Source organism: Hippopotamus amphibius, chromosome 2 (assembly GCF_030028045.1).
Source record: "Hippopotamus amphibius kiboko isolate mHipAmp2 chromosome 2, mHipAmp2.hap2, whole genome shotgun sequence".
NCBI classification, from domain to species: Eukaryota; Metazoa; Chordata; class Mammalia; order Artiodactyla; family Hippopotamidae; genus Hippopotamus; species Hippopotamus amphibius.
Genome location: NC_080187.1, coordinates 147106080 through 147132987, shown reverse-complemented (window position 1 = coordinate 147132987; position 26908 = coordinate 147106080). Strand labels below are relative to the sequence as shown.

General features: G+C 51.6%; 2 protein-coding genes and 1 non-coding gene across 8 annotated transcripts in view; 2 read left to right on the top strand and 1 right to left on the bottom strand.

Moving 5' to 3' along the window:
- FANCI (FA complementation group I) overlaps window positions 1-7122 on the top strand; it is an 88879-nt gene extending 81757 nt beyond the window's left edge. For both annotated transcript variants that reach the window (XM_057720217.1, XM_057720218.1), the window contains 7 exons: window positions 53-240; window positions 1328-1381; window positions 1464-1523; window positions 3814-3888; window positions 5530-5625; window positions 5899-6006; window positions 6986-7122. In XM_057720217.1, the coding sequence (XP_057576200.1) occupies window positions 53-240; window positions 1328-1381; window positions 1464-1523; window positions 3814-3888; window positions 5530-5625; window positions 5899-6006; window positions 6986-7066 (662 nt within the window). In that variant the 3' untranslated portion in view covers window positions 7067-7122. The remainder of the gene's footprint in view (window positions 1-52; window positions 241-1327; window positions 1382-1463; window positions 1524-3813; window positions 3889-5529; window positions 5626-5898; window positions 6007-6985) is intronic.
- POLG (DNA polymerase gamma, catalytic subunit) lies at window positions 6900-25030 on the bottom strand. Of its 5 annotated transcripts, none has more exons than XM_057720219.1 (23): window positions 24832-25021; window positions 23283-24059; window positions 20100-20298; window positions 19017-19181; window positions 18780-18926; window positions 18554-18633; window positions 17549-17731; window positions 17286-17443; window positions 16992-17118; window positions 15813-16049; window positions 14750-14957; window positions 14451-14537; window positions 14031-14138; window positions 13407-13567; window positions 12641-12694; window positions 12415-12532; window positions 11844-11979; window positions 11496-11742; window positions 9991-10113; window positions 9692-9860; window positions 9353-9561; window positions 7977-8137; window positions 6900-7408 (listed from the first exon to the last, which is right to left on the bottom strand). In XM_057720219.1, the coding sequence occupies exons 2-23, from the start codon at window positions 23897-23899 to the stop codon at window positions 7350-7352; spliced, it is 3753 nt and encodes a 1250-aa protein (XP_057576202.1). In that variant the 5' UTR covers window positions 23900-24059; window positions 24832-25021; the 3' UTR covers window positions 6900-7349. The 5 variants fall into 5 exon arrangements, with proteins under 5 accessions (XP_057576202.1, XP_057576204.1, XP_057576203.1 ...); XM_057720221.1 differs by having other exon boundaries at window positions 14750-14870; window positions 24832-25019; XM_057720220.1 differs by lacking the exon at window positions 24832-25021 and adding an exon at window positions 24416-24821.
- Window positions 25031-25228: 198 nt separating this feature from the next.
- On the top strand, window positions 25229-25301 carry TRNAR-UCG (transfer RNA arginine (anticodon UCG)). Its single transcript has one exon. It is a non-coding gene; the product is annotated as a tRNA-Arg (tRNA).
- The last annotated feature ends 1607 nt before the right edge of the window (window positions 25302-26908 follow it).

Genomic DNA, 26908 nt, shown 5'->3' with positions numbered 1-26908 from the left:
CTAGAGAATAAGGCCAGTTGGGTTTGAGTGTGCCAATTTCATTTCCTTTCAGAAGAGGCCTCTTCTCAGGCAACCCTACCAAATCATCCCATTGAGAAAGCTATCATCATACAATTGGGAACTCTGCTTACATTTTTCCACGAGCTGGTGCAGACAGCCCTGCCATCAGGCAGCTGTGTGGACACCTTGTTAAAGGACCTTTGCAAAATGTACACCATCCTTACAGCGCTTGTCAAATATGTGAGTATTGGAGAGACAATTGCCACCATCATTCTGCCCCACGCAGCCGGGACACTACCCCCTGCTGCAGAATGCACCTGTGCAGAGCTCTTGCCTACAGCTTTGCAAGTCATGGTTTGATCAGTAGGTGGCAGGCGTCTTCACAGGCCCCAAAATAACATTTGAGGCATAATTCTAAATCTGTTTTTAGAGGCCCTTATTCCTTTAACACATGAGTATGAGTATGTAGCACCTGATTGAGAACAGATGCCTCTTCAAACACCTTCTAAGACTCAATCTAAACTATAACTATAGAATTTAATCTGATTCCAATTGCACAAAAAATTAGACTGTTTCAGACCAGTCTGTGCACTGAAAAGGTGTTTGTTCCTTTAACAAGTTGGTGTTGAATGCCTCACAGGTCAGGTACTAGGGTAGTAGAGTAGAGAATAAGTTTATTTTTAAAAAATACAAGGCATACTTGCCCTGAGTTTAAGTTAATGCTTCTTAGTATCTGTTAACAAGAAACTCTTTTTTTGTACCTGCAATATTTTGATTCTCAGTAGACATTCAGAGAGTGATAGGAACTAGGTAATTTAGTTTTGATTCTAGCAATGACCCACATTAAATACTTAGAAAGGCATAGACGACCCAAGAAAGTTAGTGGATCACCTCACACCATATACCCAAATAGCAGTGTGGCCATTTCTGAGAAGGTGCAGCTCTGGCTACAGGGTGTGGTTACTAAGCTTCTGTGGTAGAAATACTGGGAACCTCTAATCTTTATTGGCTTTTTCTAAAAGGAAAACAGCAAAGTTATTGGTTTCTAGATGCAGGGACTATCAGCCTGAAGGATTTTTAAAGCAGTAAACAGAACAAGTCAGAAACAGAAACCCTTCATTGCCTCTTATCTGGGAAGCTTTCAAGCTTAGAGGAGGGGAAAAAGTAAGCCTTAATCTAGGATTCTCCATGAATATGGTAGCTTATTTTCTTTTCCCTCTCCAGTTGGAGCAATAAATCATACTCCATTTGCTCACTGAGTCACTACCTATAGTTTCATGGGACATTTATGTAGGATGGCATGCTAAATCTTGGAACCTTTTGTTAGTATCTCCAGGTGTGTCAGCGCTCCACAGGAATTCTGAAAAATATGGAAAAGCTGGTGAGTTGAGAATGCCTTTCCTAAGAATGGGGAAAGCATCTTACTCCTACAGTTACATTGATTTCCTTCTCCTTTGCTGCAGGTAAAGCTGTCAGGTTCACATCTGACCCCTGTGTGCTATTCTTTCATTTCTTACGTACAGGTAAGTGATTCAGAGTCTCTACCAAAATGCATCTTCAAGTAAGAAAGGACTCCTTATATTCCCAGGGGACTGCCAGGTCAGCTGAGCTGGGTGTATATAAAGTTTCTTCCCAACTTACCCTAAGCCAAAGGTGCCCATAGGAGAACAAGCCAAAGCTTAAAGTCTTTACAGCAAGGAAATCTTTGTATTAAAAAAAAATAGTTTGATTTAGTGAGAGAAAGCACTTGATATGCTTGCACTTGGGGCAGGAAGAAACCAGCATGCTTGAGCTCAGTGACTTGGTTTATTTCTGGGTGATTCCAAATCCATGCCTTTGGGCATCCTTTGGGAACATGAGTAAAGTAGTGACAAGCGTAGTGAGGATGAGGTGATACATGGAAAGTGCTTAACACAACATCAGGCAAGTGTTCTCTAAACGTTAGCTGTTCTAGTAAAATGAATATGGCCTTACAGCGTCATTTTCCAAGATGAACTCTTGGAACATTCTGCCAAATAGTAATATTAGTTATTAAAAAGACCCAGAACAGATAGCTAGTTAAGAGGCCAAGCTGCGACTTGAAGCCAGGTACTGACTTCACAACAGGGGTCAGCAAACTTTTTCTGCAAAGGGCTAGATGGTAAATGCTTTTAGATTTTGCAGACCACAGTCACTGTCACAACTGAACTCTGCCGTTGTAGCATAAAAGTAGCCATAGTCAGTATACAAATGAATGAGATTGGCTATGTTTAATAAAACATTATTTTGAAAAACAAGCAGTGGAATAGATTTGGCCTCTGGGTTGTAGTTGGCCCACCCTTATTCTAGAATTATATTTGATACTCATTGACATGTAAAATGTGGGGAGGTTTGGGGGTTTTGTGTTTGACTCCATTCTCAAGCTTTTCTTCTGCTTGTCACCAGGCACCTTCTAGACTGTCTTTTATTCTACATTACACAAAAGCCAGCTTATGTATTCCCTGGATATTTTCCCCCTTCTTGACCCATATTTGACTTAGAGCCTTACTTGACAAGTCAGCTGGTCCACAGGCAGACATTTTTTTCTTTGTGAGATGCGCTTCATGAGTAACCTTGGGCAAGAGCCTATGGTTCCACTGACTCCAGCTTTATCTAGAAATCTGGATTGCATTTGCCACATCTTTCAGAAAGCTGTTTATTCTCCTATAGCCCCTTCTTTTTTCTCATAGCTTTGGATCTCAGTGGAAGAAAGCAACAAAAGCCGTTGCTCTAAAATACTTAGCATCCTGTATACCTTTAAAAGATGCTTCTCTTCTGACTGCAGTTTTAGTCCTCCCTTGAGTCAGCGGAAATGGGCAGCAGTTGGGGTTGATTTAGGGAGTCTCAACAAGGTCCCATGTTGGGTACAGCTTTTAGGAAGATGGCTCACTTCCCACTGGGTCATGTGGTTCTATCCATAGCTGCTTCTCTGCCCCTCCCTTAAAAAGGCTTCACCCTCTACCCTGTCTTCAAGGGTCAAAAATAAGTTTCTTCATACCAGCATCTCTGGGATCCCTACATTTTCTTATTTTCCAGAACATGCCATCTGGACCAAGCCTTCTGCCTCTCACATGGCTCCGGTAGTATAATTTCTCTCTATTTGCACATTTCTGTTTTTAATTCTTTTACTTGTCCCATGGAGCATGGTATGTTCCATTCTTAGAGGGCACAGAACTCCCCTTCAGGTAAAAGGTTCCTATTTGTGTACCTCACACTCGGGTGGTCTCTCCTGACTCATGTCTCAATTACATTCTGCCTTATCAGAATCCTGTACTTCTTGGTTCCCTTTCTTACTGGTTCTTCCTTTCTCCAGGAGCTCTTTATTCGCTGATTATCCACAACATAGGGAAATAAGTGTCCCTGTGACCTTTAAACGCTTCTGGAGCGTGTAACCACTCATCGTGTAAGACACATTGCTCTGGGAACAGCCTCTCCAGCTTCCTCTCCTTTATGCAACCCTTTTAGTTAACTTCCCATTAGGGAAATAGCTATTCCTACTACCACCTTGCCAGTCTGTTGGTACCTCACTAGTCCCTTGGTTCTGCTCTCACTTCCATGTGCTAGACGCATGCAAGAGCAAGATTGTAAACTTCCCAACAATAAAAAAATAGGAAGTGTCCCAGAATGCTTCCCCTCTTCTGGCATCTGCTGCAGGATAATCTCTTCACCCAGATCTGGTCCCCTTAAGAGCTCCCCCATACTCTGCTGTAATCATCGTACTAGAAAATTACCACTAGCCTGTGAGCTCTACAGAAGAATCTTCAGGAATGAGAGAATTTGTTTCTGTTTCTTTAGAACAAGAGGAGTACGAGCCTAAAATATACAGGAGAAAAGAAAAAGGAGAAAAGCGCTGCTGGTGCCACAGCCATGGTAAGCCGCTGACAGGGATCAGCATGTGGTTGCTGGGACTTCCCTAGCAGTCCACTGGCTGGACTCCACGCTTGTACTGTGGGGGGCACGGGTTTGATTCCTGGTTGAGGAACTAGGGTCCCACATGGCCAAAAATATGAAGATGTTGTTGCTGATGAACCTTGAAAATATTACGTTAAGTGAAAGAAGCCAATCAGAAAAAGACTGCATAAGAGTCCATTTATATGAAATGTCCAGAAAAGGCAAATCTAAAAAGACAAAGATAAATGGTTGCCTAGGACTGGGGAGTTGGGGGGAAGGGAGGTATTGGAGAAACTGGGAAGGTGCCTGGTAAAATAAAATGGATATAGGATTTCAGCGGGCCAGGGAGCGGGGGGCAGGTAGGCTGTGAAAATGTTCTAAAATTGATTATGGTGATGGTTGTACAACTCTGTGAATATACAAAAAAAACACTGCACTGTACAATGTAAATGGGTAAATTGCTATGTGGTGTCTCAGTAACGCTGGGGGGGAAATGCTTATTTGTGTATGGCTGCTTCTCAGCTCATGGACTTTATGTTCAGATGGAACATCTTTTTCCTCTGAACTAAAAAACATGCTTTATTCAGGAAGTACCAGAAAATCTTGAGCTCTTTCTTTAAAAATAGAAATAGCTTAGGATAACCATTGGGAAGGAACTGGTTTTAGGAGAAGTTACTGAGTGCAAAAGAGACTCCCTAAAGGATCTGAAAGAGTTGGTGATGGTACAGGGAGGTGGGTTCTCTGCTGGCAAAGGTGAGAATTTAGTACTCTCTCATGGGGGCAGTATGAAATAACTGCTGAATTTTAGACCTACCTACACACACACACACACACACACACACACACACACACACACACACACACACACACTCAATTCACACTCTTCAATGCAACAATTCCACTTTTAGGATATAGAAATTGTAAAGGCCTATGTATAGACTAATCCTAGCAATGTTGTAAGTAAAAGTGAAATATTGGGAAAACTAAGATACCCACTAATAGAGGAATAGCTAAGTGGGTTTATAGTACATTTCTATTGTAGAATACTATGCAGACATGAAAAAATACAAATCTAAATGTTCAGATAATTCTCTCCAAGATAATGTTAGAAAAAAGAAAAAAGATGAGAACAATGTCCTCATTTGTAGTTTAAAAATATGTATATAGAAACATGTCTATATGCATAAAAAACATGGAAGGATCCACAAGTTACAATTCAAGTTGAGGGAAAAGAGATATAATCCCAGCAATGAGAACTCCTATGTAGACTAGAGAGAGGAAATAGAGCTAGTGTAGAGTGGGCTCATTGTTACAAGAATATCAAGTCAGAGAGGCAACCAGACATCTACAAATGGTCCTTCCCTCAGCCAGTCTCTAGATAACAAATATTTAGGAATTATAAATAGAAGGATTCATTGCAGTCTCCATTGCCATTTAGGTCCTTTGATGAGATTGAACTGTCAGAAAATCTTAATTACTGGTATATAAGTAAAACTGCATTTGATTGGAAGACCAACTAGCTTTCCCCCAAAGCCATGTGCAGTTCTGCTACAGATAACTTAAGAGGACTTCAAAAACCCTTGAACCCAAAATTTAGGTCTTGTCTTCTTTGCCCTGTAGGCCAGAGCTCTTCGAGAAACCAAGCCAATCCCTAATCTCATCTTTGCCATTGAACAGTATGAAAAATTCCTCATCCATCTTTCTAAGAAGTCCAAGGTAAACATACTCTTATTTTTCTACCAATTCCATTTACCTGGCAAACTGAAGCAACACAACTGCAGTGGAGGAAAAAAACTAGTTCTGTTTCTTTGTTGTTTCTGATCCTGGTGGCCTGAATCCAAACATTCATGCAAGGAAACTGATGGAAAAGGTCAAGTGGGTGTGTGCTTACTTCTCTAGGAACTGAAGGGTTTGTCAGAGATGGTTTAGGCTGTCCTAGGCAGGATCTATCAGTAGGAAAAGGTACCCATGTTTACAATCCTGTCACAGGTGAACCTGATGCAGCATATAAAGCTCAGCACCTCACGAGACTTCAAGATCAAAGGAAACATCCTGGATATGGTTCTTCGAGAGGAAGAGGAGGAGGAAAATGAAGAGGTCAGCGCCTGCTTCTGAGTGGAGTGCAGCAAGCCCTGGTCACCCTTTCTAACGGGTTGTTAAGTGGCCTATCTGGGAGCAGCCACAGAGTAGTGGAGGGGCAGCAACCACAGAGAAAGGGCCAAAAGATGGTCAAAGATGAAACTAAGGATTCTCAAGAGAAGGGTTGTAAACTTTGAAACATACCAAGTTGCCCAGGCTTACATACATTTTGGGTAGACATTTCCAGAAGGGCGATGATGACAACAAGGCCTTACTGTGGCATCTTCTCCCTGTGACCTTTTGAATCATTGGAAAATTACAAGCCCAAGCATTCTGGCTCAGAAACCAGTTTACTTCCTCTTCTACCACGCCCCCATTAAAAGTAGGGCCACTCTGCGATCACCTCAAGTAGTTATGCCAGCTTCTTATCCTCCTTTTCCCTTCTGGTAAGACTAAAGGGAGAGGAACAAACCAGTTACAACAGCACACCATGAGCCCTACAACATCTTTGAAGCAGAACCCAATGTTTCCTTCCCTTTAGTGCCTAAAGTTTCTATCACCTTAGGTTTGTCCAAGATAAACTGGAAGTTTATATAAAACACCCTGGATCTCTAGCTTCTCAAAAATTTTGAATCTACGTTCTTCAGTTTATTGCACTCCAAGCCATAATGCACCTGGCCTCATCCACTCCCTCTGCCTACATGGCATTTGAGTTCAAGGGAGTCATGTAGCATTTTGATGCCCTTTCTCTGTCATCTTGCCCCATGCATCTCCCCAGGTATAACAATAACAAAAGTCCCAAAGAAAGGAGTTAGCACCACCTCACTCTACTGCAGAGCTCTCCCCATCTCCAACATAATTACCTCCCATGAGTGGAAAAGGGGAGAAAGCATGACCAACACAGGCTTTGATGAGAAGATAAAGGACTTTTGTTTTTATTTCCACTGCCTCCGAGCAGCTTTATCACATTTAGAGCATTACTTCTCTCCCCTTCTAGGGCACTGCATCAGAGCACGAGGGACAGAACAAAGAACCAGCCAAGAAGAAAAGGAAAAAAGAAATGAAATGCCTGAGTTAACGTGAACTTTGGGGCTTCTGCTTTCTTTTTACCCAACAAGCAACAATGCCCCCTTGTCCTCAGCCTGCACCAGTGTTGGCATCTTGGTTCTGAACTCAACTGCACCTTCAGTTAGAGGCAATCATTCTTGGCAGGTCCTGCTGCTGAAAAATGGCTGGCCTTAGGCAAGCCCTTTTGCAAAAAGCACAGCTGAAAGCCTGAGTTTAGGAGCCTGCACCGCCCCGATGAAGCTCCACGGGAGCAAATACAGAGCCTCCAGGCAGAGCTATGGTCCAGGCTGGCTTCATTTTTCCAGGGAGCCTTTGGTGAGTTCAATTATCTGGTAAATATCCAGCGCTTCACCTGAAAAACAGTGCGAATTGGTTAGGATGCTTCCTCAAGAATTTAACTCAGAGATCAGAAGCAAGAAAAGGAGCTTAATGTTAAGGTCAAAGAGGGTTTTAGGAAGGGCTCACAGTAATTGCCAGGAACGGTAATATTATATTTGGGGAGGGTCCATTTTCTTTTTGTATAAAATAAGTTTGTTTTAGATACATTTTAAATAGAAAATAAGCTTTCTGATTTACTCAAAGCACAATTTTTTCACCCTAAGAATGCACTTTGACTTCATACAATAAATCTTCGTTAAACATTTCTGTTGTGGTTGAAGAGCGAAGGGAACAGATGGAAGAAACCAGTTTCAAATATTCCTTCATTTACTATGAACAGCTTTCTAGAAACACCTCCCTTTGTGCTGTGAGCATCATGTTCACTTTGGGCCCAGGACATATTATAAACTGAAACAGCCCAGCACACAGCACAAGAGGTGGATTTCTTATCCTCTGGTGCCCCAAGCTTAGCATTGTCCAAGACCACTTCCTAATCTGCCTCACATCCTATGCATAACAAGGAACAAAGGTATTGTGCTCACCCTGGGGAATCCCGTATCTCCTTTCCATTCCAGTTGGGTTGGAAGGGGTTTTACAATCCATGGTCACTTCCTTCCTGAGGCACTGGTCAATATCGACTGTACTGAAAAAGGCGACTGACTGGGGCAAGTCATTCAGACCCAGCTTGTAGGCAAACATGCACCTGAAAGAGACCCGATCTCCCCTCAGTCATGTCCCTGCTGTGAACAAAGGTCCACCACTCTAGGAGAAATGACCTGGTATCTGTACAACAGAGCCTCCCCACCACCAACTGTTTACTTAGCAAAGAAAGCTGAAGGGCCAGCACTGCCGTCCATCCAGCAGCCGAACACCTCCTGCTGAGATACGTGCAATTGTGGACTCAAAACACACCTTTTTTTTTTTTTCTCCAGTTTGGTACACTTTATTGATGTAAAAAATTTCAATTATTGGGCCAGAATTTGAATATACGAGGACTGTCAGTAGCTTTGTTAAACATAACTCCCCAGGAGATGATTAAGAGGGAATGGAGACAGCATTGAGTATTATAAACATTCACTATTTACCCATTAATCAGGATAGATCATGGTTCCCAAACTGGTTCTGAGTGACAGATCAACATGGAACTGTAACATCATTTAATCCAACCATATAAACTAGGAATTTTACTACAAGAAACTGCAACTCAATATATAAAAAAATGTATCTTCAAAATCACATTTCCCCATTAACAATGTTTTCTGTTAGTATTCAGAATAACAAACTTTTGGCACTTAAGAATTAACATTTATGGGACTTCCCTGGTGGCGCAGTGGTTAAGAATCAGCCTGCCAATGCAGGGGACACAGTAAGCCTGTGCGCCACAACTACTGAGCCTGTGCTCTAGAGCCCATGTGCCTAGAGCCCATGCTCCGCAACAAAACCCACTGCAATGAGGAGCCGGAGCACCACAATGAAGAGTAGCCCCTGCCTGTCACAACTAGAGAAAGCCCGTGTGCAGCAACAAAGACCCAACACAGCCAATAAATAAATTTATTTTAAAAAAACCCTCAATTTTCTATAGGTTGAGAAAAGCCTCTGTCATCGATTTTTAAAACAGAAAGGTGTGTTCCGAGGGGAGCACAATTTGAGAACTACTCTTGGAACAGCTGCCCTGGCCTCTCCTACCTTCTCACCACCTCAGTGATCTAGCCTTGGTATCTGACACTTTCAAACCCCCCAAAATCTTTTCTAAAATGTTGAGGCCAACCTTTTTAAGACTTCTACAATTTTTAAAAATTATAGATAAAAGGGGAACATTTATGTCTGGGGGGATGAAAACCAGATCATGCTCAGCCTGGTCCAAGCCCCCACCTACCTGGCACATAGTCAGGCCAGAAAGTCCATGGGCCCTGCCTACCTGGTCAAGAGATTGGTGATCTGCAGGGCGAGAGCAGCGCGGTAGCGGTCCTCCTCCCGCACCAGGTAGCGAACCTCATCGTGGATACTGATGCAAAAGCGCCCATCAATGGCAAACTCCTCAAACAGCCACTTCATGGCCACAAGCATGAGGTGTAAGTAGTCCACAGCGGAGCTTTGCACCACCCAATTCACACGGCTGGTCATAAACTGGGGAGGGAAGGTAGCCACAGGCGAGGAGGGTTAGACCACATACCGGTTCACTCTTGAGTAGGAGGAAGTACCAGAGCCCTGCCCTCCCTGTGACCCCTCTCCCCATGTTCCAAGGGTAGCAAGATACCTCCCCCTGGACAGCAGAGGGCTCCAGGGCTCGGCTGATGCGGCAGCCTAGCACCGGGGTACGTGGTGTGTCAGATGTGGCAATGCTCTCCAGCTTATTGAACATTTCTGACTCTGTGCCCCCCATCCAGGCTCGTTCAGCAACCACCTCCCACTTCCTCCATCGCGATCTGGGGGACCAGGAACAAAGAGAGGGCAGGCTTTGTCTTTTAGCATCTCAGAGCTAAAAACGAAGCATCCCAGCTCTCCCGGGGCCAGCCCAGACCCTCCATCCATCCTTAACACACAGAAGGTTCTCACTTCCTTGAAGCTTCTCTCTGGATCTTGCGCAGATCCTGCAGGGAAACCCAGCCATCCTCGGTCCCGTCCACAGGGAGGTCCAACTCCCTCACCAGCCACCTGCCCTCATCTGACAGCCGATACCTGGGGGGGGGGGGGGGGCGGGGAGGGGGTCACAACCGTCATTCCTATAGGCAGTGCCTTGTCTGTGCCATACCCTGGGCTAGGAGTGTTCACCACCACCTCACTCCATTTTAGCCACCCTGGGGTCGTGTCGTGCCTAAAAAGTCTCACCGACGCTAAATGACTTCGTGGGATCTCACAGCCAGGAAGAGGGAGAGCCTAGACAGGAATCCAGGATTTTGTGGGCTTCGTGAAGGTAGCCCAATAAAGGACAGACGCCAACACGAGAGCCACAACTGTTATTACTGCCCTAATGCCTTAGACACTGCACTGCCCAGTGACCAACAGGTGCCACGTATTAGTCCAGGAGACAGCAAGGGCTATCACCCCACACTGAGGAGTGGGGGTGGGAGGACAGAACAGGCTACTCCTTGAAGGGGAGAGGGCATTTAGAGAAGCACAAGACAACACACAGCCAGGCCTGGCTGACCCTTCTCAGTCCCCTCTGCCCCAGACTCCTAGCTTCAGTGCAACTTCAGACATCACGAGGCTTGTCCCCGCATGGCTGCAGAGCCATGTCATTTACCTGTTCAAAGGTGCACCAGAGTTTCCCCACCACTCCTCAGTCCAGACTCCTCTGTGAGGCCTTCAAAGCCTCCACAATTAAGGCCCAACCTCCTCTGTGGTCACTGCCTTGCCTCCACCAGCACACGCTGCCCACAGTGCACGCCCCGCCCAACCCCACCTCCTCCTCTCACTTCCCTGGACAATACTGGGCTCCCCTTTTCTGCATTTATGCAGTTACTGCTACACTGTTACCATGAGGAGGTCAGCTAATGAAATGTGGACACCGTATATTATACCTAAACAAGTCATCAAGGTACCTCTCCTCCCTCACACTTGATTCAGGATCCCTCCAAGGAGGCTGCTAAGGCCCTAAGCAAACAATAGGTACTATTAGAGGAAGCAAACTGGAAGCCCGGTAAGGCTTTCTCCTCTATCAAAATCAGTTTAAAGTCTGGTTTTCCACGGGCCCTCCTGTCAGCTGTCTTTTACTAAACCGCCTGCTTCAATTGCTCTCATTCCCCGTAGGCATGTGAGTTTGCAACCCCCACATTACTGTTTATTCTGCGTGACCAGAGCTGTCGACCTGCTACCACTTGGTGACAACACAACAAAAACACAGCTTTAACTCTATGAGGAAAACTGACTATTAAAGCAAGCAACTGTCACAACCCAAGGACAAACCATCCTACAGCTAGGTCACGGGGGTCTGGAGGGAGAGGGGCCAGGTAAAGGCTTAGGTGATGGAAAGAGGTAAAAAAGACGGGGGCGGTAAAGGTAGTAGAGCAAGCCTGAGGCCCTGGGGGTGACGCAGCTGTGGATGGGGGAGGCACCCTCACCTGCGGAGGCCCTTGGTGACCGCATACATCTGTTGGGCCTTCTCAGCTGCCTCCTGCCGCGTGAGCCGGTGGTTGAACTGCATTAGCAGGCGCTCAGCAAAGGGCTGCCCCGCCCCGTAGATGCGGCCATAGTTGAAGATCTTGGCGTGCTCACGGCTGATGTCCACTGTGGCAGCGGTCTTACTATGTAGATCGGTGCCCTTGCTCTTCCTGCCCTGCAGTGTCATCCACCCGAAGGCCGTGCAGCCTGGGGGGCGAGGCAGGGGTGAGAAAAGAGGCTTCAGAAATATTCCGCCCGGCGAGGCGTCAGGCCGCCTCCGCTTCGCTCCAGCCCCGGATCCTGCTCACCATGCATGCCGGCAAAGTGGGCATCTCCGAGCACAGCTGCGATCCACAGCTCCTGTGAGTCCACGTCAGCACCCACCAGGACGTAGCCGGGTGGGGCCTGCACCATGGCCTTCAACTCACTGCCTACTCGGTCAGGCTGCACAGGAAGAGTGAGGTCAGGCCCGACCTAGATACCCCAGTGAGACCCCTCCCACCCATCCATGGAGCCTGAATAGACTGGGAATGCTGAGGCCCTTCCGGAGGGGATGGTTTTAGAGAATGCTGGCTAGCACTGCCCCAAACTCTCCAGTTCCAGGTAAAGAATGGCTGCTCTGTGCCTGGCTCTACACCCGGCCCTACCTAGACTCCACAAGACATGCCTAGCATGTCTGTCTTGTCAATGTCTGGCCAGGAGCAGGTGCTCAGAACATATCTGCTGAAAAAAATGGATGAGCTAGATTTGAACTTGAGTCCTGCCTGACCCAGATCTCAGGTTCCTTTTCATGCTCCTCAGTAAAGGCCCTCTGCAGCCTCAGCTCCTTAGAGACACAGGAGTGGAAGGGCGGGGACCAGAGGTGCAGAGGACACATACCCGGGCGTTGCTGGCAGTGAGCCACGTGGGCTCCACAGCCCGTCGAGTGATGGTGCCGGCGGTCACCACCTGGGGCAGGATGGCCCCGTAGCGGCCTTGCTCATCGTAGTCTGGGTGCCTGGTGGGGGTGCAGGGAGGAAGGGCATGAGTCTCAGCAGCTTGCTTTGGTCGCAGGACCCGGCCCCACTCAACCTTCCTGCTTCCGCAACCACTTGCCAGCACATACCTGGTCACCGCACGGGGCAGAGCTGACCTGGGCAGCCACACCACCATCTGGGAGCTGTGGGGACAGAGAGGTTGCTCAGCACAGCCATGGGGAGCAGACTCCATCCCCCATCACAACATGGCCCTCATCTGCCCAGCTCTGGCGGCTGCCGTACCCCTTCCTTGCCCGACCTCAACCCTCTTCCCGCTGACTGGACTCAGGGTGGGCCTAGCATCTACCGTCCAGGAGCATAAACCATCAGGGAACTGGCCAGGCATCTGAGGCAGCTTCGACGCCTATCCTGGAGTATCCATGAGGCACCCAGCACCAGCCCTGCCACCACTGCCTCTTCCACGCTCAGGGCCAACGCTCCCAACCCATCACAGCACTCTTCTCCCACGAGTGTGCTGCTGGCAGCCACCACCGCCTTGGAACTAGCCTTCAATCCATTTGCTATTCCCAGCCTACAGGACCCAGCTCCCAGCCCCTAACGGAGCTCACAGGCTACTCAGCCCTCCATGGAAGGTGCCTCACAGAGCTGGGAGGGGCCATCAACTGTGTCCCCCAGCTTCCCTGTTACATACCACTCCTTCTACAGAGCAGAGAAACTGGTCCCATGGCACCAGGACCACAAGCAGCCAGGCCTCTAGACCAGGCTGTCCCCCCGCTGCAGCACAGGCTCTCAGGGGCCCCTGGGTGGGAGGCAGCGGAAGGGATCCCAGGACTGCAGTAACCTGGCCAGAGGCAGAGACAGGCAGCATATCTCCGCCCTCCCATGGTGGCCCACCTGATACGTTTATGGGCATTTCTCCAAAAAGAAATCATTTTGTTGATTTCCAAGGCACGGGGCCCACTGGCACCTCCTGGGCCAGCCTGCAGGGTGCCATCCTCCATCTTGGGCAGGAAGTCTTTGGCAAAGGGGCTGCCCACATTGCAGCTGTTACCATCCTGAAGAGAGCAAACAAAGCAGGGGCTGGAGACACGTGCAGAGCCCTAGCTGGGGAACTGATATCCTGTGTGCCTCGGCTCTGCCCAACACTGAGCCCAGAACCTCAAGCAGAGCAGTCTGGGGCAAATCTCTGATTGCAACACACACACACGTCCTAACACACACAGACACAAACAAACCTACTCCCCTCATAGTAACAGCCATCAGTCAACAGATCCTATCATGTACCAGATGTGGTAGTAGACACCTGACATGCCCTATGTGTCATTTAATTCCACCACCATGCCCCTCACCACTCAAATTTCAGAAGGAAAACAAAGGCTCAGAGAGATGGCAACATTTGCCTGAGATCATCCTCTGCCCCACCACTACTGGCATTCCTACAAAAAGGCATTCTCCCCATGTGAGTCTTTCTGGAGGCCTACTATGCACCTTGAGCAGTGAGGACACCATGAAACACACCTTGTGAGGCAGCTTGAAGAACCAGCAGCCAGGGATATCCACATCGTTGTAGGGTCCGTTGCCATGGTGATAAGCTGGCTGGCTGGCTTTTGGGCCACCAGCAGCAGTCTGTGGGGGCCACACACCTAGATCAGGCCCTGCTCCAGCACCTGCATTCAGCGAGGGCCATGGGGTAGGGGTGGGAAAAGGGCCTGAAATGGCGAGCAGGTAGGCTGGGAAATGACAGGACGGCTATGAGGTCTCAGGCTTCCTCCTTGGCCTCCAACAACTATGGGGCCACCCAAGGGCAGGGCAGCCATCTCCCAGCCCCCCAAGACCTTGGGAACTGTCTGGGTGGGGGGGAAGCTACCTGGGCACAAGAGGAGGGCCCTGCCACCCAGCACCCCACCCAGGGAGCCGCTGAGCAGGTGCACAGCTCACCAGAGCTGGGGGTTGACCTGGAACTGCCACTCGCAGGTTCTCCATCTTGGCCTCGGCCTCCACGTCTAAGCAGCCCAGTTCTTCCACCTGGATGGGGCCCCATTACCAAGGGAGTGAAGCAAGGGTCTGGGTCGGCCCACATCCACCAGCCCCTCCCTGTGACACGCAGACAGCCCAGGACAGCCTGGGGTGAGCAACTTACGAACACCTCCAGCACCCTGCCCCCACCCAAGAGGCTGCCCCTTCCTTGTGGGCACAGAGCTCCCTCCCGGGAGCGCAGGCTGGGAGCCCACCCTCACCGTCTGCCACATGGTGCTGCTGTCAGTGAGCAGGAACTCCTCAGCCAGGTCTGCCTCCTGCAGCTCCAGCTGCTGCTTCCCCTGTTCAAGACAGTGCTTCCTGTACAGGGACTCGATGGCTCTGCGCAGAGAACAGCAGCGGCGGCCTCTGATTACTGGCGGGCCCCCCAGGGCCGGGCAGCTCGCCGGGGGCCTTCCATGATTCCCTCTGCGGATGCCTCAGAATCAGCTCTGAGGCAGAAGTGGACAGTGCTGTCGCTGGTTCAGACAGGGCGTGACAAATTGAAAATGACAGCACACTGGTGGCAGGCTGGGTTTCGAGGCCTGGGCTGACTCAAATCTAAGCGCGTCTCACCAGAGCCACCACCCTCCCCAGGAAAAGCTCTGTGAGCAGAGCAGTGGAAAGTCAGGGCCGGGCCCCGCCCCAGGCTAGCTCCTGTCCACTCCTCCATCCTCCAGCTCAAAGGAGCAGGCTGATCCCTGCCTGTGTCCTAAGGCCCCCCCGGGGGGTTTGGGCTGCCCTGTGGAGCTGGAGCCGGAGCCGGGACTCTCAGTTCTGGGCCACTTCAAGTGCTGCAGCTTCTCCCCAACACCTGCCTGTCAAAAGCTCAAGGGTCTGTGATCTCAGGCAAAACAATGACCTCCCTAGGCCTTTGTTTTACCAACTCTAAAATGAAGATAACCATGGGGCTGCCTGGGGAACAAACGAGGGAAGCACTGTGAAAGGTTTATTAACACAGAATATAATCAGTGCTCAGTAAACGATACTCAGAAAAGGGGGACAAAGCCCATCCCCCCATCACTCCCTCTGCACGCTGCTGTGAGGGCAGCTGGGCTGCTGGGCCCAAGAGCACGGCCTCAGTTCTATCCGCTCCAAGCTCCACGCCCTCAACCCCCACAGGGCTCTGAGGCCGAGACGGAAAAGGCAGCCATCAAACAAAGAACTAGAACGCAGACTCTCAGACCCAAGCTCTTCCCACTAGCCTGAGCTGGGCTTGGTCTCTCCAGGAAGGGGAAGGGGTGCCTAGCCTCCAGCCCTGTCCTCCCCGAGCCACAGCCTTACGTGTATGGGCAGGCCGCCCCCGCCGCTATTAGGCTGGGGTCCTCTGGCACCTCAGGCAGGTTGTCCCGCCGCCCGGGCACCAGGTACCCCCAGCCGTGCTGCTCTGAGTAGTGCAGAGGGAAGCCGTCCCAGGTCAGCGCCATGAGTTTAGGTGTGACCCGCATCTGGAGACTGAGAAGACTGGGGCCTGGGGTCCATGCAGGGTCATCTAGCCGAGGACAGAGCTTCCGATACCACCTATGCCCCGCCGGAAGAGAGCAGTGTCATAGTAGTCGGGGGAGGACAGTGTGATGGCAAGGGAGGCTCTCTGCCCCCCACAATGCCCCACCCACTCTCCAAGGCCCCAAGGCTTTCTGGTGACCTCAGCCTACAATCAACACCCCCTCCCTCTGGGATACAGCCAGGACCCCCATGGAGCCCTCTAGAATAACTCAAATATCCCAAAAGGAAAGATCCTATGTCAGCCCCCCGTTCTACTCAGAAGCCAGCACCCACACACATAGTCTAGGGCTGGACTCCTTCCCGAGCTCTATCTCATGCAGGGAAGGTGCTCAGAGGAGCGGGTAGATCTGCCCTCCCACCACTGTTCCAGAGGCACACCAGGGCCTTCAGAGCTCCATCCCTTACATGCTCTTCACTGGAGCCAACGCAAGGGTGAGGCAAGTAAGACACTAAGGGCCTCATCTCAGGCAAATGCAGGTGGCACCCTGCTATCCACCCTGACTGCCCCATCTTCTCATCTCTGCCACTCTATGGGGTGCGAATGAAGGGTCACCTCCTCAAGGAAGCCTTCCTTGATTTCCCCAGGCCTAACTGCACTGCCTCAACACCGATGACTCCTCTGTCTTATTATGGATATAAACTCCACCTATGCTGGCTGGTCTGCACAACTGGCTCCTTCCAGGGAGAAACTACTAGAAAGGACTTATGTTCCTATTTGTACCCTCAGAGGCCCAGCCCACAGCAGGTGCTTAGGGCACTTGTACTGAATAAGTCCAATGACCCAGGGGTCAGAGCAGGCTGGTGAGAGCAGGATTGAAGACAGCAGAAATGAGTGGCAGCAGGTTAGTAAGGGCCCATACGCACGCCATCTCTTGTGCTGGGGCCCGGAATAGTGGCGTCCCGAGTAGAGAGAGGGGTAAGGGTGGCCTCTGGACATGTTAGGGGGACAGGGCTCACCCTGGGTGTCCAGGAAGGTGCTGGGGCCGCTTGGGCAGTTGTTCTGTGGTCCCCCTCAGCTGCTCAAAGCAGGCGCGAGCTGTGACATCTCGTTGAAACTCCTCCTCCTCGCTGGGGGGGCCGGGGTCTGCACAGGGTCGGGGCGGACAATCAGGACCAGAGAAGGGTTTCTCAGAAAGCCCTGCCCAGCCTACTCATCTCCGGAAGGCTGGAGCAATCCCTTCCAAGGGACCCCTCGGTCTCAGGACCTTCCCAGGGTCCATCCCTGCCCCGCCTCCCGCCCATGTTCCCCACCTTCCTGATCCTTGGGATCCCCAGGGGCCTCAGCCCCCTCGATAGGCAACTTGCTGGCTGCGGCAAGAGGCTCCTTCCTCTTCACTTTCTTTGCCTTCTTCTGCTTAAACTCCTGCACGTCCCACTCCAGGTCCCAGAGCCAGGGATCTTCTTTGTACCTGCACAGCCAGTTCACCAGGGCAGGGCTGAGGCCAAGCCGAAGGCCAGCCCTCCCACCTGCCTGTCCCCTGCAGGGGGATCCAGCCCACCCAAGGCCTGGCTACCTCTCTCCTGAGAGCAGCTGGCAGGCATTGTTGGCCAGGTCCATCAGCGACTTCTTCATCTCCCGCTGGAGCTCCTCGTAGGTGCTCTGTGCCTCCGCCAGGTAACGCTCCCAGTTCTGGTTGACGGGCAGGTAGGAGACACCCATCTCCAACATGCCAGCCAGAGTCACCGGGTGGGGACACCTTGAGGACAAACACCAGGGCTGCCATAAATGACCTCAGGAGGAAAGGCTGTGGCCCAACCCCTGGGCCAGTCTGGCAATCCTCAACCCAACCACCCACGTCAGAAACACAGGGGTTTAAACACCAGCTCTACCATTTCCCAGCCATGAGACCTTGGGTAAGTCACTTCATCTCTCTAAGCCTAAGTTCCTTCATCTATAAAATGGGAATAATATCTTCCCATCCTCAGGGGTAATGTGGGAATGACAGATCACAAAAATGAAAACGGCTGCCATCTGCTGAGTAATGACTAAGTGCCAGGCACTGTGCTAATAACCCCATACACATAAAAGATCACACAAGAACCTCACAACTGGAGCAGTCAAGTATATTTGTGTATGTTACACAGGTAAGAACATTGAGGCTCAGAGAAACCAAGTAACTTGCCCAAGGTCAAATGAGTTGGATACAATAATCAAGATGAGAACCAGGTCCGGATGACACTTAAGACTCTGAGCACATCACAAGACTGGCTCCCTAGCAAACATGACCAAGGTGGATACGAAGCCCTTGGCTCAGGATCCGGGTGCAGAGAGGGTTCTCAGCAAACCAGGACCACGCACATGAAACAAGCACAGCCTCAGCTCTCCCCTCCAGGGCCTCCACAGAAACCCCCGAGTCCAAGGGCCAGGTGGCCACCACTGGACAGAGTGGCTCCATGCTCTCAGCCCAGAAAGGCTACGGCCCCCAGCCTGAGAAAGGCCCAGCACCACCTGGTTACGGCGGGCCCAGGTACCGGGAACCCACTGACCCCCACGGGTTCCCAGAGGGGCTCTCCCTCACCTCTCCAAGAAGAGCGGTAGCTGCTGCTGGAAAACCTCATAGGTGGCCCACACGTCCTGGGCACAGTACTGCATCAGGTCCTGGCACAGGCGACAGGAAGGCGCTGGGTGGGCGGCCATCCCACTACCACCGCCGGGTCTCCGGGTCAGGTCTGGCAGCTACACTCCCCAGAGTCGGAAGGGGTCTGCCACAGCCCTTGTCCCAGAGCCCCTCTCCGCCATCGTACCTGGAAGTTCTCCCGGATGTCCTTCATGCTACCCTTAACAAACAGCTCGCGGGGCTCCTTCTCTACGCGTGGCCCCCCCACGTAGAGGCTGTGCACGTCTGCCAGATTATTGACACTGCTGAGGTCTAGCCAGTCCCAGGATGAGACCTGGAGGTCAGAGCAAGGGACATGGCAGATCAGCTTAGCCTGCAGCCAGACAGGCAGGCCGGTGCGGGGGTCCCCCCAGCATGCTCTCACCGCTGGGCCGTTGGCTTTGCTCTGGGGTTTCTGGCCTCGCTGTGTGCGGTGCCGGGCCTTGCGCTTGCCCTGCTTGGCGGCCATCCACAGACTGCGCTGGAAGCTGCTCAGCCCTGAGATGGCCATGTGCATGCTCATGGTGTCCAGGAAGCGCATGCGGGAGACCTGAGGAGGAGCAGAGGCTGCAGCTATGGGCCAGCCTCCCCCTGCTGCAGCACTTCAGCCCACCAGCCCCACCTCAGCCTCCCCTCTCAGCACACAGCCTCCCAACACTAAAGACGGAGGGTCTTCCTGCTTGCGTGCGCTCGTCCCTACCCTGTGAGGAGCCCGCCTTCTCAACTCCTAGCCACCCCTGAAGGTGCAGGCCTGGTTCAGGCCCGACACACAGTCCTTCCCCGCACCCAGCGACAGCTCCGAGGGGCACCCTGGGAACAGAGTGGCCAAAACGAGGCGTTCCGAGCTATAAGGCTCGGCCCCCAGCCCTGCCACTCACAAGCCCTGTGGCCCTGGGCACGTCAACAAGGCTGTCCGAGCCTCTGCACCCTCAGCCAGAGGCTGACGCTGCTGGCACCTGCCCTGCCTTTCTCCTAGGGCACTTTCCACAAAATTAAGAACTGCTACAACTATGGTTCTGAGTGCTGACGTGTGCATTGTTCAAACCCTCTCCACAATCATATGAGGTATCTTCTGCTAGCGCCCTCTCCTTACAAATAAGGAAACTGAGGCTCCGTTTTCTTGCTTATAAAGGGACGTTAAGAAGCTCACGCTGCTCACCAGTGGCTGAGACAGGATGTGAGCCCAGGCTGGGGGGCCCGCAGCCTCCAGAGACCCATACTAAGCTCTAACATGCCACACAGAGATATCAGTACTCTGTGACTACTCAGGTCCTGTGCCAAGCAGACCCTAGGGTCAGAACAGCTGGGCACAGGGACCACGGGCAGGGCTGGTCAACAGGAGGCCCTGTAGCCACTACAAAGGCGATGGAGGCGCTGGCCAGGAAAAGCAATGTCTTCCCTAGCCACTGAGAGCAGGGCTCTTAGCCCACCCTGTGCCAGACCCTGCATTTGGCCCTAGGAACCTTACCTGGATCAAGTACTGCTCCCTGATATGGGCTCGGTCAAAGCAAACGTTGTGCCCCACCACTAACTGCTCCTGCCAGTCTCGCTGGGTGGGGCTGCCGCCGGCACTGGCAGGGACCTCCAGGGGAATGAGGTCAGCCGGCGACAGCTGGCTGGTCCAAGAGTAACGCTCTTCCACCAGCCGCCGGCTGCACCAGGAATACCTGAGGGAGGCGAGAGGCCGGTGGGTTCAGCACGGAGGCATTCAAGTTTCGCTCCACAACCCCCAATGCACACCTACCACCACATGCCAGGTCCTGCACTAGCGGCTGGGGACACAAGTGAGACCACGGGGTGCTCCGAACCCTCACAGAGCTAGAGGGTGGGTGGGGTGCCGTCTGGGTATGTGTTGGGAGTGGGGAGCAGTTACAAAAGCTTCTTTACTTTTCAACCTGTCCCGGACGGGCCTTCAGCCTGGGCCAGGTGTTTGTTAGGTCCAGGGCTCCCCAAGTCTGTGCTTGACTCTGAGGTGTCTTAATGAATGTTATCAACCCCTCATGTCTATAAGCACAAAACAGCTCATGTTCAAAGTGCTAGTAAAGGAGAAAGACAATCATAGTAGAACCCAGTGAAATTTTTTTTTTAACTGAAAGTGGCAACAAAAAAATGACATGCTGCACACATGTACAGGATGAATCATCTGACGGCTGGAAAGATTCTGAAGGACAAAGAGCAAATCAAGCACCTTGTAGAAGATGCTGTGTTTTTGAGCAACCACCCTCAGTGAGAGACCAGGGGAAGTGCCAGAATGGAGGAAATGTATGCACATGTGCTAGGAAATATGTGCTAGGGTTGGGGTGGGAGGGACAGGGGATGAGTATGTCTGTTGGAGGCCTGACACTGATTCAAAAAAAGGCTGGAGTTTGCTCAAGATCCACAAGGCTAAGTGTGGGAAAATGGTCACTGAGCAAAACCCTTTTGTGAACCACAGATTATGCCAAAGGGTCAAGGCCACTCAGCATCAAAGTGAGTGACGAGGCCACATGTGTGGCCACCACAGCTGCGAATAAGCTCCCTGCTTCCCTTACGGAGGGGAGGAGGGGTTATCTGCTGCAACAGTTACAACAAACATAAAACTTCTTTCTTTGGGGGAAGGGGTTACCAGCAAAAAGAGGTTCCTAGTTTTAAACCTGGTAAAATCTAACTCACACTCCAAATGATGGGAAAACACTCAGGGACTCAAGTTGAAACCTCCTCACCTTTCAATTCAGCATGTCAAAGCCCATAAAAACAACACAGAAGAAAAGGCTGAAGGATGTGAAATATTTGAGGCTATGGTGATGACAGGGACTTTAGTTGCAACAAAAAGCCAGACTGGGGACTTCCCTGGGGGTCCAGTGGTTAAGACTCTGTGCTTCCATTGCAGGGGGCAGGGGTTCGATCTCTGGTCGGGGAACTAAGATTCCACGTGTCCCAAAGTGTGACCAAAAAGAAAATTTAAAAAAAGCCAGACTGGTGTCAAGATCCAGGTCTGCAGCTGTGCATGAGAACCATCTTGTTAAATTTACTTGTGATAAAAAAGAAAAAAGCCAAAATGCAAACACTGTTTGCAAATTTAAGATGAGTCAGAAGCAATGCCACACTACACTTTTCCTGTGAATCTTAGATCGGCGCTGACGGCCTATGTAATGTCCCTCTGGCCTGGTCTGGTGACCAATGCCCTTACCAGCAGCCTTTGGGAAGCTGCCCTCTGGGCTGTCCAAGGCTTCTCCTTCCCACTGGAAACTGTGGGCTGCTCAGGAACCTGGTGTTATGCAGCCACGTGGTAGGGATGTGCCCAGATTAAAAGTGGACTGCTACGAGGGCCCCATCTGGCACCTCCCACCCCCATCACAGTCAGGCTCCCAGGAGGAAGGCCCCAGCATGAGCCCAGTCCTCAGTAATGACTTCTGCCACCAGGCAAACTGAGCAGAGCCCTCAACACCCCTGGCAAGAATGGAATGAGAATGAGAGGAGGATGGGAAGGACAGGGAGAGAAAGAGGTGAAAAGTTAGGAGACGAAGAAGGAGGAAGAGAAAAGAAAAAGGAGACTTAAGGTACATTGGCCAAGAATGACCAAAAAATCAAAAAACAAGTCTTTCTTTCACTGGTTTCCTAACTTCCTTTCAGCCACCACAGTCTACTTTCCTTTCTCAAATGATGGACAGTATTCCCTCTATTTTGACCATCAAGTTACATAGTAAGCACTGAGATTCTCATCTTAACTGGAACTAAATCAGTGAGGAATCATCTAGTTTTGCTCTTTTCAGCCATTAATGCCTACCTTATCTATTTAGCCATGTTTTCACCATTTTCAACTGCATATTTAACATTTCGCAGCTTTCTTTACAAAGATGTAGCTTCCAGTAGGAATAAAGAAACTGCCAACTTTTTTGCTGGCCATGCCTGAAAGCATTAAGGTTGTAAATAGTATTTTAATCCTGGAATGAAGAATAAAAAAGGGGAGAAACAGTACTGCCATCATTGTTTGAAAAAGAAACTTGGGTAGCACTTAAAAACTTATTTAAAAAGAAAAGAGATTGGATATACCTTTTGGGGACCAAAATGCCTGCAAGCCTGCTTGGAAGGCTGGGGGAAGAAGCAATGTTTCTCAACTGGGGGTGGTCAGGGGGGTGTTACCTGACAGAGGTGGGTATTTGGAAACGTTGCAATGGGGGGTGGGGGGGGTTGGAATTTGGTCTGGCATTTAAGGGAGCAGCTGGGGATGCTAAGTGTCTTATACTGCCTGGGACATTCCTGCAAAAGGGAGGTTTCTCCTGCCCAAAATAGCCAATAGCATCCCCAAATAGAAACGCTGTTCAAATGTCTTAGACTAACTTCTCAGGAAGCTGTTAGGGGAAGGGGTAAAGGCATCAAATCAAGGTGATCTCCAGTGGTCTCCCGTCAGTCTCAAGTACAACACAACTGTGATTCTCTGTACAGCCCCTACCACCACCTGACATCTGCTTGGGTGTTGTCTACTACCCATACCTTCCCACCAGAAAGTCAGCTCTGTAAAAGCTGGGGTCAAGCTTAGCTTAGTTCACCACTGAGTCCACAGTCCCTGGAAATCCACCCACCAGACACAGTGGGAGCTCACCAAACTGTTAAGCTGGGCCACCCCTCCCCCCAGGTGTGCTAAAGTTCCCCGATCCCCGCCCCTACTCACCAGGCCGAGGGGGATATGGCCACCGCCAACGTGGGGCAAGTTCCCTCTGCCAAGCAGACCTCCACGTCGAACACCAGGGCCCGCTCCTCGGGGATGGCCACGGGTTCGGCCTCCCCCGCGGGGCCGTACCGGGTCCAGCCCTCCGCCCAGGCCCAGCTCGGGGGCCGGGGGGGCAGCTGGGCCTGCAATAACGAGTTGGCCGCCTCCAGGTAGGGCAGGCTCTGCTTCTGGGCCAGGAGGCGGAAGTGCTGGTCCAGGCTGCCCCCGTAGAGGGGCGGTAGGCGCAGCTCCACGTCGGGCAAGGGCGCGGCCGGCTGCCCCCAGAGCCCGTGCTTCTGCAGGTGTTCGACGCTGCGGCGCACCGCTTCCTCGGCGGGCCTCTCCCCGCCGCGCCCGAAGATTTGCTCGTGAAGCCCTCTCGAGAGCATCTGGATGTGCAGTGGGTTGTGCCGCAGCTGCCCGCCCTCCGAGGATGGCGCTGGCGGCGGCTGCGGCCGTGGCTGCCCGTCGCTGGGGACGGGGACGGAGGCGGAGCTGGAGGCCCAACGCCCCGGAGCTGGAACCGGCCCTGACCCGACGGTGGCGCCGGCCACCTTCCTCCAGAGCAGGCGGCTCATGGTTGGTGCAGGGAGCCCCCCGCTGGGAGTCAGGACACCTGGCTTTGGGCTCCAGCTTGGCAGCTTCTACTGGCTGAGAGACGTGGAGAGAGACACGTCCTGTCTCTGTTTTCCTGTCAGTGAAATGGTTCTGACCATGCCTGCCTTCCACCCACAAATCCTAAAGGAGACAGATGATATACAGTGTTACTAATTACACACGTAACACGCATGCTATTAACTGCCATCATTCCTGGAGCACCTTCTGCCTCCCAGGCAGTGTGCCATGTGCCTTAGGTACATTTTTTTTTTAGTGAATCATCAAACAACCTCGGGAAACAGCAATACCCCTCCTGAGGAAAACTGAGGTTCACATAAGTTCATCAGGAAAGGTGACGGTGGTGGTGAAGAGTGCAGACTCTGGACAGGAGGAAGCGGGTTTGAATCCCGGCTCTGGCTCTTACGAGACGCGTGACCTTGGGCCAAGCTCCTTAGGCCCCAATTTCCTACTCTGTAAAATGGGGTTACGGACTCTACCTGTCATACGGGACTGCTGTTTGGATGACACCAGGCGAACACGCCGCGCGGCCCGGCCCGGCCCGGCCCTCGGCAAATGGTGGCTGCAGTGATCGTGACCGCCGCAGCCCGAGGGCCTAGCGCCTCTAGGAGCCAGCGCCCGGATTCGAACCCTCCAGGTGGGCCGCCGTCCCGCGGGGCCCCCACCCACGCCCGAGCCCCGGCCCAGCGGGCCGAGGGCGCCCCGCAGGGGGCGTCGGCAGCGGCCCCCGCGCTCCCGGCCGTACGGCCGCTAGCCTGAGCCCCGCGGGCGCGCCGCGGTGTGCCCTGGGACCAGCCTCCGCCCAACTCAGGGCCTCGCTCCCTGACTGGGGAGGGAGGGGCCGCGCCGCCGCTCAGCGACCCGGCCTCCCCGCAACGCCCAACCCTCCGGAAACCTCAGTCCGCCCGGTGCTGCCCGGTCTGCGGCTCCGAACCCCAGGCCGGCGACGCGACGTCTCCCTCCGCGCGGCCTATGCAGCCTCGGGGTGGCGTACGGCCTCCACCCGACCAGTCCGCCTCGCTGGCAGCCGCAACTTCCCGTCTGCGCCCCGTTCGGTCCCGCGGCTACCCGAGAGGCAAGCGGGAGACTCCCAGCGCGACCAATAGGAGGGCCATAAGTGGACCGGTCCGCCCGCAGGGGGGGAAAAGGACTTCCGGGTGGGCCTTCCCTGTGGAACTCTGGGAACCAAGGTCCAACCTCCCCTGCTCAAGAAGCAAGTGGATTGGTCCCAGGCCAGCCGGTGGGCGGTAATAATACTTTTTAGATTGTCCAAAGAGCTCCCGCTATCGGGCGGCCGCGTGGCCTAATGGATAAGGCGTCTGACTTCGGATCAGAAGATTGCAGGTTCGAGTCCTGCCGCGGTCGTAGGGGTTCCTTACGATTTTTACCTTATTCCTTCTTAGGAATTAAGTACGGGAACACTACCAAACACTAGTTGCCGGTTACCACCCCATGTTGTAATCTGGGAACACCCAGCTCTGCGGAAGTAACTACCCCCACACTTCACACAGTGTGTCCGCGTGAAATTGTTCCCTTACGTGCCCCAGGCGGAGTGGGTGGGGCTGGCGGTGCGTATCTAAAGTGTACCATCCGCGCTCATACCCCCACGCTGGTACAGTGGAGGGGGGGGAGGGTGCATCCTATGCGGAAACCCCGATTTTAAATCAATTGATACGTGGGAATAACAGATTCACATTAAAAGGGAAGGCCCCTGCCTGGCCCCTGCCTCATCTTCACCTTGGGCAATTCTGATGCGTAAAAATACTGCCTTTCGTTCAATCGGAATCTGCCGCTGGGTATTAAGCCCTCGCCCAAGCGCGTCGGGCTCCCCCGAGGCCTGAGGAACCACCAGAGGTTGCCTTCAGTCTTTGCGGTCTCCTGTCTCTGCAGCGACCTCCTGTTACTCCAGGTGCCTCTGATAAATTGTAAAGTGCCGCAGAAGAAGGCCCACGTGGATAACGAGAGCCTGGGGGTTGGCCCCTGGAGACCCAGCGGCGCGGGGAGGAGAGCGAGGCTCGGAGAGATTTGAGACAGACCTGAGGACACACAGCTGATTAGAGACAAAATTCAGGCCTCACAGAAAGTCAGCCCTCACCTCCCAGGCCGTGCGTGTGCCAGGACACCGTGAACTGACTTGAGAAACCGACTTCGGTATTTTTCGGGGGTGTGGTTTGGGAATACTCGGGGAACACACTCCTCCCCCTGTCCTGCGGGCTGATCCCGCCCGGAGAGGCGGAGAGAAACCCCAGACCAAGGCTTGTGAAGCTGCGCGGTAGCACTGAACCTAGATCCTTCCATACATTTCCCTTTTCTTTAAAGTATGAAATATCGTTCATGCATTGTTCTAGGTGCATTTAATATACACACAAATGTATTTTTGTTTCTTTCTTTTGACAAAAAATACAGTCAACTGAAAATTCAACATCTTAGAATCTGGGCTTTTTCACTTAACCTTGTACCGTTGATTATTTAATGAAATGCCGAGAGACGAGGCTGTCGGCTTAAATTAGGGAGTCCCTAAATGGGAAAAACATTTTCATTATTTCTTCTAATCTACGGCAATTTTGCATTTCCTTCAATTGTGAGGTTAGGCAGCCAGCGACAGTAGTATTAGCAGCATCTGAGACTTTGTCCCCAGTAGCAATCACAGATATTTCCATACACATTAGTTGCTGCAGAGTTTTCAAAATATTGTTTACACTCATCTGCACTTCAAAATAACAGTGTAATAGACCACCGCTGGATCTCCTTTTTAACGAGTTAACCATTACCCATTACATATTGTATCCTTTATTCGCTCTTTCTAATATTTCATCATCCTTGTTTTCCTTTGTAATCCTATGTGTTTTCTGCGTTTAAAACCATTCTTAGAAGGTGTGTGTGGTACAAAAAAGCTAAGCTCTCTTGGCCTAACTGAATGTCACTTCCAGGGATGGTGTTGCTGGGCCTGCCTGATATCTATTGAGAGAACA